This window comes from Notamacropus eugenii, chromosome 4 (genome assembly GCF_028372415.1).
Source record: "Notamacropus eugenii isolate mMacEug1 chromosome 4, mMacEug1.pri_v2, whole genome shotgun sequence".
Lineage (NCBI taxonomy): Eukaryota > Metazoa > Chordata > Mammalia > Diprotodontia > Macropodidae > Notamacropus > Notamacropus eugenii.
Genome location: NC_092875.1, coordinates 54,670,256 through 54,683,072, shown reverse-complemented (window position 1 = coordinate 54,683,072; position 12,817 = coordinate 54,670,256). Strand labels below are relative to the sequence as shown.

Here is a 12,817-nt window from a genome sequence, read left to right as displayed (position 1 = left end):
AGTGGACAGTAAGGACATCAGCAGGCATCTGGGGTGGGAGAGGGGCTGGTCACATGCTGGTGTCAGCTGAGATCTGTGCCTAGGTAGATCGAGTTTAGGCTGGTCAAGCACTCTCTTCACCAACTCCAGGCTGCAGACTGCCTTGATATATATACGTGCCATTACATGGACACCTGAATTCACACAGGATGAAGAAACCAAGTGCTTTAGCTAATCACATTTGCCATGGGCATACATCTACGTTAGGGGTTCTTAACCTGGGATAGATGTCAAGACCTCCACTTGGGTGGGGAAAAAGTGCATCTTAAATTTAACTTACCTAACTAAAATATAGCATTTCCCTCATGTAAATGTAGGAAACAAATGTTTTTCAGACAAAGGGTCCATAGATTTTGCCAGACTGTCAAAGGGATCCATGATACAAAAATGCTTAAAAAAAAACCCAAACAATCTTGATCTCTCTATATAAATACATATGCTTGATCTCTACATATAAATACATAACTACACACCTGGATATCTGTCTGTATGCATGTAATGGTCCTGGGTAATTTTCCCACAGGCCAGAGTAATGAGCTAAATCTTAACAGAACAAAATTAATTAGGGATAAAAGGGAAGTCTGATGTTTGGGTTCAAATGATCAATCGCTCAAGTATAGGACAGGGCAAATGTGACTAGACGTTTCCTGGTTAAAAGATTTCCGTGTGGATCTAGCCCAAATCCATCTTGTGTTATGTCCTAATGTCTAGGGAGGGGAGAGAGCTCGAATCACTTCTGTATTCTTCCCTGGTCAGATCTCAGCTGTGGTAGGAGTCCCATGCTCAGTTTGGAGGTCAGTTCTAGGAGAAAAACTAACAAGCAGGACTGGATTTTGGACAGAGATAGGTAGTGGGGGTGGGGAGAGTGAAGAAAACCATACCATATGGCATAAAGCCCACACTGGAGGGAGGATGGGAGATAGGAAAACTTTTTTTAAAATTCTTAAGGGGTGTCATGGAGTAGAGGGATAAAACTAGGTTTATTTGATACTGGAGAGCACAGGAAGAATTGGGGTAGGGGGGACAGGGCTAGGAGGAGGGAGGAAGGGGAGACCATGAAGGGGTTGGGAGAAAAGCTTATAGGGAGGTAGTGGGTTCCCCAAGACTGGAGGCATTCAGGAGGGTTTAAAAACCAGATCCCAAGTAGTAATCATACGATGGCAAACATAGTACCTGCATAGGCAACACAAAGATTACTCTTGAAAGGCAAAAACATCCTTTCCAAAAGTTCTCATAAGGGACGTTGGCAGGGATCATGTCCATCGTGCAGGTAGAAAAAGGGAGGCCCAGAAAGAAGCTATTTTCTAAGGTCAGAGTGAATTAGGGTGAGGAGCCAAGCGGTTTTCCTTCCCTCTCCCTCTGACATATCCAAGTCTTTAGCGGCGGATGGAAATCTCCTTAGAACTCACAATGTCACCTGCCCTAACAAGAGACCTTGTTTCCCCTTCCCTTCTGGGTCCCCTCCATCCTGAAACCAACAAATCCCAGAAGCTGAGAGGTAAGGATGAGATGAGAGAAGAAGATACTGCGATACAGGAGGCTAGAATTTCCATCAGCCTCCAGTCCCTCCAAGTGTACACACTAGGTCCAAGTGTAGAATTCCCAACTCACAGTGGGACTTTTTATTCATTAGTCCAACATTCTCTGTAAACAGCTACCAGCCCATGGGTCAGAGAGACAAACTAGGATTCCCCAGACCAGCTGGGAATGGTCCATTACAGGAGACTCTTGGATCTGAGTCCTGAGTCCCAGTATCCAGGGAAGGGAGAGGAGGAAAGTCAGTGAGTACAAACACCTGAGATAACCTGAGTGTTCAGTTGACTGTAATGTCCTGGGAGGTTCCTGAGTTTGGTGTAGTGGCAGCTTCAGATGGTCCAGCCACAGTTGTGTCATCTAGACAGAAGAAGGGGTGCAGAGGGATTAGCTCAGAACTCAGGGCCCCTCCCCCTCTGAACCCCTAATCCCTGAGGTCTCCTCAGCTCACCCTACAAGGTCACCAGGGAAGGTCCTGGAGGGAATGGGAGTGAGCCCTCCCTCAGTCCTCAGCCTACAAACCCCCACCCCTCAGGAATGCCAGGGTAGAGGGAAAATCCCTCTGCCAAGGAATCACCCCCTCTCTCCCCTCTCCCCCAATATAGTTCCTAAGCACCCTAGTAGAGGGGGATGGAAATGGGCCACAAGGATAGTTCAACACAGTCTCACTTTCACCCACAAATGGAATCCACCTCAGGATTCTCATCCTCCAAGCAGGCCCTTGGAGAAAAGAATCGGGGTGGGGTGGGGGGAGGCAGAGAACAGGCAAAAGGTACAGGGAAAAGCTCTATTTTGAGGCTTATGGACCAGGTTTCAGGTTTAAATTTACATAGATTTGCCTATATTTTACAGGCTTATCCTCCTATGGAGCCTGGGCATCCCTCCCCCTGCTAGCTTGATTTAAGGCTAATCTCCTCCTAAGGGGGAATGGGGGGGGGGGGGGGGGGGAGGGAGACAGGTGACTCAGCGGAAGGGAAAGGCCTCCTCCCACCTCCATTCCCCACCCCCTTACCCTATCTGGGGCAAAATGACCCTGCCCTGGATCCAGGGAGAAGAGATAGGCTAAGGAATGGGAGGGGCTTGGAGCAACTCACAGAAGCGAACTTGGATGGGCCAGAGAAAGATGCTACAGAGACAGAGGGCAGCGGCCACGCCCACGCCTCCCGTCACGGCCACCATCACCCAATGGTAGAAGCCCATGCAGGCTGCACAGCACAGATCTGAGCTAGAGAGATGCCAGCCTGTGAGTCTCCCCTGCCCACCAACTGGCCTGCCCCTGACAAAGAGCTGAGCCAGACTGGGGGGCCCCAAACCCAGAGGGACCATCACCATCACATAGCCTCTCCCATAGCACCCCTTCTCCACTTAGGTGCACACCACCCCAGGCCCAGAAACATCCCCTTCCCTAGACAGCAAGACAGCCTCCTTAGACTCACGAGCAGGGGTAGAGGCTCTGGATAGCCATCACAGCCAGCCCGTTGGCGACTTTGTCTGTGAAGCTCATGGCCCCGTACACAAAGGCCCCGCTGTTCTGGAAGGGAGAAGAGGTCGGTCAGCACGTCCCCTTGGAGTGGATGCTGCCAGGCAAACAGGCAGAGGCGGGTCCTGCAAGCTCTCCCCAACCCAGCCCGATCCTTACCGTGTGGCTGCCAATGAGGTCGGCTGTCATGGACAGGGACATAACCAGGATGGTGGCTGAACCAATACCCAGCAGTACCGCTGCTCCATACACAGCTACACCTAGTGAGGTAGCCAGCGCCACCCAGGCGGCAAAGGCCAGGATGACCAAGAGGCCTGTGAAGTATGTCAGCTGGTGGAAAACAAGCGTGGGGAAGAGGGAAAAGAAACATGACAAATGAGCACACATGCTGAAACACATGCTTGTGTATCATCAAACATCTATTTATAAACCAAGAAAGATGTTTCTATATGTATACACACATACAGACATGCATGTGCATATCTGCATATACGCACACACAGGACCACGTGGGGGGAGGGGCTGTCGTCTGTGGCCATCTCTTTTCTGGAGCTCCCTTAAATAGTAACAAACTCTTGCAGGGAGACTTTCCTTCCATGATGAGGAAGGCAATGGGCACAGCCAGATGGAAATTATACTTATTCTACTTGGCTCCAGAGGGCACAATTAGGAGCAGCAGGTAGTAAGTGGCAATAAGGCCAACTGAGGCTAGAAGCCAGAAAAAACTTCCAAAGGATGATGAGAGCTGGCCCAAAGTGGAGCAGGCTGCTTCAGGAGGTGGCAGACTCCCCCTTCTTGGGAGATTCTCAAGGAGAGGTTAGCTGACCACTGCTCAGGAACATCCTTCTTGGCTGGAGTTCTCGGTCAGATATGGGCTGGATTAGACCAGGCTGGGATTCTTGCACCTCCGGCATTTCTAATTCTGACAGTTGCTCATCATATGAACCCAGAATGACCCCCTTACCTTCTATGGGCCTCTGGCTGGCTAGCATATTTAAGGGAGGGTGCGTCTCTAACACTATAAGGCTAAAGACTCTTCTGCTACCACTATCTCTCCATTGGACCCCATCATCTCACTCACATTTCGACCGATGCACTTGTTAACTGGCTTCATGAAGAAAGAGGAGAAGAAGCCGCTGACATACATCACAAGAGGGATGGTCGCAATGAACTTCTGTTGGGGGGATTAATGGGGTATGGCAGGTTACAGGGTTCTCCTGTAGTCCCATCTGCTCATTACTGCCCCCCCTGCCCAGCTCTCACTACCCACCCCCATACCCCAGCCTCCTAGGCAGCCCTAAGTCTTGTCAGGTTGTGCCCTCGGAAAAATGAATTTCTTCCTTCTTCCTTCTCTCACTCCCTCCCCCCTTCCCAGGCCTCAGTTTCCTCATCTGTAAAACGAGGACACTGGAACTCTGAGATTCTTTCCAGCTACAGAACAGCCTTCCCTGTTCTGGGGTCCCCTTCCTGGTTCTGACATTCTACCTTCCTCTAAGACTCCTTCCCATTCCCAGCCTCTTCTGGGCCTCACCTTGGGCAGGTTGAGGGAGTAGGTCAGATACATAGCCATATACGTCTGTGACAGATTCACAATGAGCCGTGTGCTCATATACAGCATGCCCACCTGAGGAGTGGACAAGGGTCAGAGGAATGGACACTCCAGGCCCTTGGACATGTGTGTGTGGGCGACAGCACAGAGGGGAGACAAAGGAAGGAAGAGGAGGCTTTGGAAGGGAGGTCTGGCAGGGTGTGGGGGGGGTGACCCTGGGAAGGTTTCCAAGAGGTCCCTGATGTCCAGGACTGAACTAAAGGAGGGAAGGTGGCAGGGGAGGCCTCCCTGCTGGTTTTGTTTGTAGTGTGTGGGAAGGCCCCTGCCGCTCATACCTGGTAAAAGGAGGGCTCCCGAAGCCAGTGCTTCCAGAGAAGCATGGGCTGGGTGGCGGGAGGGAGCAGGCGGCTGTGCTCACTGGGCTCTTCAAGCCCATGCCGCCTCTGCCGAGGACGCTCTTTGGTGCCCAGGTGGAAAAGCAGGGAGAAAACAGCACCGACGCACACAACTATCAGGGAAAGGTTCTGGGGGACCAATATTAATGTTGGGTTAATGTTGCTTTGGGGGCTTTCCCAGGCTCTTCTCTCCCAGCCTGGTAGAGAGCCCCTCAGAGAGCTGCCCTTTCTCCTTGCCCTGCCCTGCTCCCTTCCTGTTCCTCAACTAACAAAGCCCAGCCCAAAGACACAGTCCTTTACACACTAATGCCTTCGGCCTGCCTCCCACTTCTGCAGACCTTTGGCCCTCACCTCGCTGTCCTGTTCTTACCTAGCTGGTGGAGGACCCAGATGTGGTCACCAGAGCCCAGTAGACCTTCTAAACCTGTCAGTCCCTGGAAGAATTTCCTCCTTCCTCAGCTGGGGGCACCCATCATCAGCCCCTGGGCAGACCCTCTGACTCCCCTTCCAGCAGCTTTTCGCCCTTCCTCAGGCCAGGCTGCTCCTGTAGTTAGCTCAGCATCCCTTCCCTCTGTGTCCTTTCTGATTCCTAGACTTGGTTTCACAACTTAATCCTCCCTCCCCATAATTCCCTGCTTCCCTTCCCAGTCTTCCTCCAAATCTCCCCCAGCCCTCTGCTTCTTCTCCCTTTTCCCTCCTCACACTCACTTCCGCAACCTTTCCCCTTAGCCCTAGCTCTCGGTAGGACCCCTGCTCACCCTGAATACGGGCACATCCTGTAGGCCTAGCTGGTCACTGGTGCGTGAATCAGAGGTCTCAGAGTGGGACCCCTGGAAATGGAGAAGCAGCCAGGCAGCCCCATATACAGCAATGTTGGCTACTACGGTGAAAGCATACCTGGAATGATGGGTAGAGAGGAAAAGAGGCAGGTATCATCAAGGGCTGGGGTGGGAGGTACACTGCTGGGCAAGGGCCTCTTATTTCCCTCTTTTCCACACCCAAAGCCTGAGGCCTAAGTGAGACTGATACATCCATCTGGCCATCCTTTCCCTTCCCCTAAACCACAGGGAACAGCTCCCCCAGGGCCCAGCCCAGGTCTTAATAGCCTCCTCTAATTAAGGGTAAAAACTGAGAAAGGGGCAGCTACCATCCCCCAGGGCCCAGCCGTTCCTTTATCTGGGGGCCCTGCAGCCTACCCAGGGTTAGGTAATTCTGACTGTTGCCCAACTCACCAGCCTCATGTTCCCTGAGACCCACAACAGCTCTAAGTAGGGAGACTAGGCAGTTGATGAGGGGAAACCTAACCCTCTACCAACCGAGGCCTTCAGATGGAACTCCAGAGTAACACCCTACAACTGGGTAGCTTTGGGGAAAGGAAATGAGTGGGCCATGGGCTGGAGTCAATCCTAAAAGCTTACTCTCCTAGAATATCAGAGGAAAGGAGGGATCTTGAGATCACCCAGTCATTCAAGGGTTCCCAACCTGGGGGCTGTGAACTTTTTTTTTTTAATTTTGATATCTTTATTTCATTAAAATTGGTTTCCCTTGCAATTCCATGAATTTTATGTGTTTGACTACAAAAGGGATCCATGATAGATTAGACTGGGAGATCCCTGAAAACAGGAACCACATTTTTGCATTTAGCAGTGCTGGTGCACGGTAGGCATTTAACAAACGCCTGTTGACTGAGCACCTTTCATGGAACAGAACTTTCATTTTAAAGCTGAAGAAACAGGCTCCAGAAGTGATGGGGCAGCACCTGGTGCTGCCTCTAAGCCACCTGGTTCCCTGACAAGGCCCAGAATTACCTGAAGGCAGTGAGTTCTACCTTCTCGTGGTCATTGGTGACTAACTCAGGGATCAAGGACAGGTGGGAGATCTGGGTGGCCGCCCAGCCAAACTGGAAGATCACAATGAATGGGGTGTAGTAGATGAGGGCAGCCCACTCCACAGTGGAGGCTGTGCAGCCCAGGCAGGGGTTAAAGATGAAAGGAAAAGAGAGCAGGACACAAATGGTACCTATGAGGGAAAGAAAAGGCAGCAGGGCATAGATTAGACACTAAGAGCTGGAGGGACCTGAGAAATGACTGCCTCCTCCCCCACCCCCAACCCCCAGAAAGAGAAATTGACCCCTGGGCAAGGCTGGAGCAGGACCCTGGTTCGTGACTCTGGCCTGGTTCTGAAACGAGGGAATTAAACTAATGGGACTGGTAGAGTTGACCAGGTCAAAGCCAACCAATTTCCCCCCTTTTTTCCCCCTGGAATTCTGGAGCCAAAGTCCCTCATAACCACTCTGGACATCTCCAGACACCTCAAACTCAACAGGCCCTGAACTGAATTCTTCCTCCTCTCCCAAATCTACCTGTCAGTCCAACTCTCCTATTTCCACTGAGAACTGGGAATTACTCCTCTTTCTTGGCCTCACCCCTGCAGGAGTCACCAAGACTTATAGTCTATCTTTCCCCCCACTCTATTCACATAGAAACCACACTCTGGTTCATTCTGGCTTTCTTCACCATTCCCCCATAGACCTTCTGGATTGGTATCTCTGCTGGCCTCCAGCCTTTCTCCAAAAGGAAGGAGGCACTGCAGTGCAATGGAAAGAATTCTCTCTGGCTTTGGAGTCATGAGACACTGGCTTGGATCCTTGCTTTGACCTGAGCAAGTCACTCAGCCTGTCCGAGCCTCAGTTTCCTCATTTGAAGAACAAAAAGGTTGGACCTGATGGCCTCAGACTCTGCCAATTCCCTTGGTTCTTCCTTTATCTCCTGGGAGTGGATCTGTCCACTTCATCCCCTCCCTCTTGATTCCCGGATAGACAAAAGACAAACTCCTTAGTCTGGCAGGTAAGGTCCTCTACAATCTGAATTCAGTTTATCTTTCCCCCTTACTTCAAATTGATGTGGATATAAAGGTGCCTTAAGAGTTCATATTAAGGGCTGCTTTTCCAGTACCTGGTGAGGCTCCTCCTGAGCTTGATGGCATCTTAAGGTTTCTTTCCCCTTATCTTGAAATATCATAAAACTTCCCCCTTATCCTGGACCATAAAAGTTCTTGTCTCCTCCCATTCTGGGTCATAAAATTTCCTCCCTCCCTTATCTTGTGTCATCCATCTTCCTCATTCTGTCCCTTAATCTCCAACCCCCATAAAAAACCCGAAAATCATCCTACAGACTGTATAACTTTCTGTTTACATAAGTCTGGCTCTCTTTCTATATCAGTGCCTTTGTTTAGCTCCACGCTAAATCTCAGGCCCGCTGCTTTTGCATCAATAAAGTTCCCACTGGCTAAAGAGAAAGTCTAAGTGGAGTCTTTCACACCTGAACCAGCTCTCTCAACTCTGACTTCAACAAAATGACTCTCCTTCACACAATCGACTGAGGCCAAACTGCCCGACTAGACTTTCTTTGAGCCTGACCTGATATCTTACCTCCTGGCAGCTGGGAGCCACAATGGACAGAGACAGGAAGACCCAAGGACAAATCTGACCTCAGACATTGGCTGCGTGACCCTGGACAAGTCACTTAACTTCCCCCGCCTCAGTTTCCTCAACTATAAAATGGGGATAATACTAATAACTACTTTGCTGTTATAAGGATCAAATAAAGTGCTTGGAGTAGTGCCTGGCACATAGTAAGCACCTAATAAAAGCTTGTTTCCTTCCTTCTGGGAAGTCATGCCATCTCCCTGTGCCTGGAATACCCTTCTACCTCATCTTTACCTTTCAAAATCTTTGAGCCTCAGCTTAGTGGCTCTCTCCCCTGTGATGCCTTCTCTTATCCTCCAGCTAAAAGGGGTCTCTCAGAATACCTGGACTGTCTCTCCTTCTACCCTATCATTCCCTCCTTTGCCATGGTCCTTATTTCTGCACCTATCACCACTGCTCCCTGCCCCCCACAGAAGGAAAAGGAAAAACCTTTGAAAAGGCTCTGATTGACTTTTGTACACAGTGCACTTAACTTTTGCTGAACTGAATCAAACTGGAACTACAACAAGACTCCCGATTTTCTAGGCTGAGTTCTTTCACTCCAACTTGACAATCTAATGTTAAGATCCTGTACCCAGCTCTGACCCACTCTGACCTCAGATCCCACTGGAAGAAGTTTTCAGATAAGAGATTTTGTAAAGCAGAAATGATTAGAGAAATGAGAGCTAAAGCTAATGACAACCCCAGGAATAATGAACCAGACCAAACCGACAAACGGATTTCAGTGATCCAGGGTCAGAGCTGAGAGGGCCTTTAGGACACAGGACATCAGAGCTGGGAGGCTCATTAGAACGGAATATCAGTATATCAGAGCTGGGGGGCAGGGTGGGACTTTAGAGATTATCTAATCTAACACTCTTATTTTACAGATAGGCAAGATGAGGTCCACAGATGAAAATGAGGTCATGCATCAACTCAGTGGTATAGCCCAGGTCTCCCTACTCCTAACCCAGAATTCTTCCTACAGCACCACAGCTGGATATCATTTGGTTAGCATGGGACCCAGTTGGCCCTGAGGGAGGGAGAGGCAAAGAGAGGAAGAGAGAGACTGAGGAAGGGGGGCAGGGAGAAAAGAGAGAGATTGGGGAGGAGGATAAGTGATAAGGAAATCCCAAACCCTTCCAATTTCCAACCACCAAGCCTAAGAAAATCAATATCAACAGGCTAGGGCTTCCTTTGGTTTCCAAATCCAGATCAGTCAATGACTCTGTGTGAGGATGAGTCATTCCCTTCACTAGGTCTCAGTTTCCTCATCTACAAAATGAGTGTATGGGGAGGGAAAGTTAGACTAGATGAGTCCCTAAGGGCCTTTCCAACCCCAACATTCTATGATAAGTTCAAGGCCCGACCTCTGGAGAGAGTGATTCCTTTTCCTCCTCCTTAAAGAGAGAGTCTACCACCCAGCTGGCACAGGAATAGGCCCTGTGCCAGAGTTTCAGGCTAGCCAGGTACCTCTCTGGTCACTGGCTGCTCTAGTGTGTGACATAATCTATTGTCTCATCCCCAAATGACGTTCCCTCTTTCCCCCTCGTGACTTCAGATTTGGGAAGCAAAACCAAAGCTAGCTCTTTTGGGTTTCTCTGGAGTGCACTGGAGTTAAAGGACTCAGGAATGGAGGGAACCAAGATTTTCAGAGCAGCTCCCTTAGGGGCAAATTGCTTTGCTTCTGGGGCTTAGTTTCTGTAAAACAAAAGGGTTGGACTTCCAAGGCCTCTTCCAGCTCTAAATGAAATTCTATGATCCCCTTCTGCCTTAACATGTCCTCCAGGGCCTTCTGTCCCAGAACAAAAGAAGTCTCAGCCCTTGAACTCTGACCAGATGTACCCCTGTACAATTGCCAGCTCTGCCCATTCTCTCCAGTCCCTCTCCCTCCCTCTCTCCCTGTCAGGGTTAATGATTCCCTGGGAGGCTGGGGTGAGGGGGAGAAGCCTTCCCAAGGAACAAGAAACAGTTGGGCTTGGTCCTGATATCCAGCCTCCAGGGACACAGTCTTCATCATTCCCTGTAGGGAGCCCTTAGATTATCTGTGTTCCCTAGTAGGAAGAGGTTTCAAGGACAAGGGCTATGTCCCCTCTGAGGGCTCAATAAGGGTGAGGACACAGACCTGGATGCCATGCCCAACAAAGGTACCTTCAAGGGGCAGAAGACTTGTTCTTTGTCCCCTAAGCACAACAACCAGAGCAGCTCAGCGTGGGGCTCCCGAACACAACTTAAGGGTACAGGTTAGGAGACGGGCAGAGAGACAGAAAGGGGAGAGGAAGGAGTGAGAGAAGAAAGAGAGAGAGAGAGGGAGAGAGAGACAGAGAGGAGAGAGGGAGGGAAGGGGGGAGAGAGATAGAAGAGAGAGGATGAGGGAAGAGGAGACAGCCAAACAGAAACAGAGGAGAGAGGGAGGAGAAAGCAAGAGAGAGGAGAGAGATAGAGGGAGGAGAGAGGCAGAGACAGAGAAGAGAGAAAAAGGAGACAGAGAGGAGAGAGGGAGGAAAGAGAGGGAGGGAGAGAGGAAGAGTCAGTGAAAGAAACAGAGGAAAGAGAGAGACAGAGGAGAGAGAGACAAATAGAGAAGAGGGAGAAGAGACAGAAGAAAGGAAGAAAAGAGGGAAAGAGGGAGGGAGAGAGGGAGGGAAGGAGGGAGAGAGAAAAGAAGGAGGGGAGAGAGAAGAGGGGAGGGGAGGGGAAGGGTGGGGAGAAGGGAGAGAGGAGACAGAGAGTGAGTGAGTGTTGTGGGGAGGAAGGAGTCACTTTTCCTGGAAAATGCCTCAAGTTTCAACAAGCACTCAAAGCCAAGGAATCAGGGAAGCGTGTGGTCACATGATGGCCTTGGCCAAAGACATCGATACCCGAATGTCCCCCACTAGTATCTCAAACTCAATGTGACTGAAACCAAGCTCATTATCTTTCCCTCCTAGCTGCGGTCTTCCTCTTCACCTCACTCCTCCAGTCTATGGCAGATCTTTCATGTTTGCACCCTTGGTATGGTCTACGCTCTCTCTAGTCCAGGCCTTTCTCATTGGAGCTCTGTGATATAAAGGGAAAATGAACACTGGACTTGGTTTCCCACCTTGGCTCTGCTCTCCACTACCTTTGGAAAATCGAGGAGGGCTGGATTAGATTTCTAAACCTCCTTCCAACTCTAAATCCTAGATCCTGTCACCCTGTCAAAATCACCCAACATCCAGTTTTAAACCATATTTGTTCTCCATCTCTGGTTATTACTGAGACAAGGATAAAGAGTGTTTTGGAGACCTTAAGGAACTATTTAAATATAGGGAGAACTGGGTGATAAGGAAACTCCAACCTTTTTAAAGAAAGTTTGTTAAAATTTAATAAAGTGCCATTATCATTCCCATTCTTATCCAGTTCCTTGTTACCACTCTGCCTGTGGCAATAATATATTAAAAGGTCTTTCTTTCAGCGGTTCCCCATTGCTTCTGGAATAAAGGGTCCCATGCCTAGCATTCCAAACCCTTCACTCTCTACGGTACTCTCAAATTACTTTCCTCCACACTTTTTGTGCTGCAGCCAGTCTCTGGACATCCCCATCTCTACCTCTACCTAGTCAATCTAAATGCTTGGTCTTGGAACTGGAGCATCCTTCTTCCCGTAGACCTAGCTAGACACTGTGTTGCTTTCGGCAATTCAGTTAGAAGAGGGTAAAGAGACGATCCCAGTAATCAGGAACTTGACTGGCGGGGGGGCAGGATTGTAAGGAGTTGCTCTGGATTGTAGCCACTAGGGAGGAAACTTGGCGTAGCTTCCTAGAACTTGTCTGGCCAACTTAGGTGCAAAAGGCAGTTTTTTCCACACTATAGATGTAATTCCAGCATGATGAGGGCCTCCTAAATGTCATTATCCTGGGAACAAAGCTATAATGGGTGCATACTAATTACACCTCAGTTCCTTTGCCTTCTGTAGTATTCCTTCCCATTTTTAAAACTCCTCTGACCTCTCACAGCTGGTAATGACCTTTCCCTTCTGGACTTCAAATAGCACCTTGTTCTAGCCCTCTTTAATGTACTTGACCATAATGCATCATTTTACATGACATCTGTGTTGGGGCCTTTTGTGGGTTCCTAGAAAGCAGCAGCTCAATTAGGCATGGTTTCAGCACCTAGCATGGAGTTCAGCACATAAATATTTGCTGGGTCAATCAGGTCGGTGAATGAATGAAGTGGCCAATGAATGAATGAGGCATCCAAATGTAGAGCACACCCCACTCAGTCAGAGTGGGAGGAACAGGGAAATGGATGAGCTGAAGAGGCAAAAAGAGTGTGTGTGTGTGTGTGTGTGTGTGTGTTAGTGCGCATGCTAAGAATGAAAGGGAAGGAAGAGTT

The 12,817-nt window shown here is 49.5% G+C and overlaps 1 protein-coding gene across 4 annotated transcripts in view; it reads right to left on the bottom strand.

The window, feature by feature from the left end:
* MFSD12 (major facilitator superfamily domain containing 12) overlaps positions 1-12,817 on the bottom strand; it is a 34,620-nt gene that overhangs the window by 18,971 nt on the left and 2,832 nt on the right. Inside the window, exons 2-10 of one of the 4 annotated variants that reach the window (XM_072601070.1) lie at positions 6,805-7,015; positions 5,755-5,893; positions 4,937-5,125; positions 4,584-4,676; positions 4,134-4,226; positions 3,212-3,382; positions 3,009-3,103; positions 2,667-2,797; positions 1,835-1,932 (exon numbers count right to left, since the gene is read on the bottom strand). In XM_072601070.1, the coding sequence (XP_072457171.1) occupies positions 1,853-1,932; positions 2,667-2,797; positions 3,009-3,103; positions 3,212-3,382; positions 4,134-4,226; positions 4,584-4,676; positions 4,937-5,125; positions 5,755-5,893; positions 6,805-7,015 (1,202 nt within the window). In that variant the 3' untranslated portion in view covers positions 1,835-1,852. Of the gene's footprint in view, positions 1-1,625; positions 1,933-2,666; positions 2,798-3,008; positions 3,104-3,211; positions 3,383-4,133; positions 4,227-4,583; positions 4,677-4,936; positions 5,126-5,754; positions 5,894-6,804; positions 7,016-12,817 lie in introns of those variants that run through there. The other 3 variants (XM_072601071.1, XM_072601069.1, XM_072601072.1) reach the window with 3 other exon arrangements.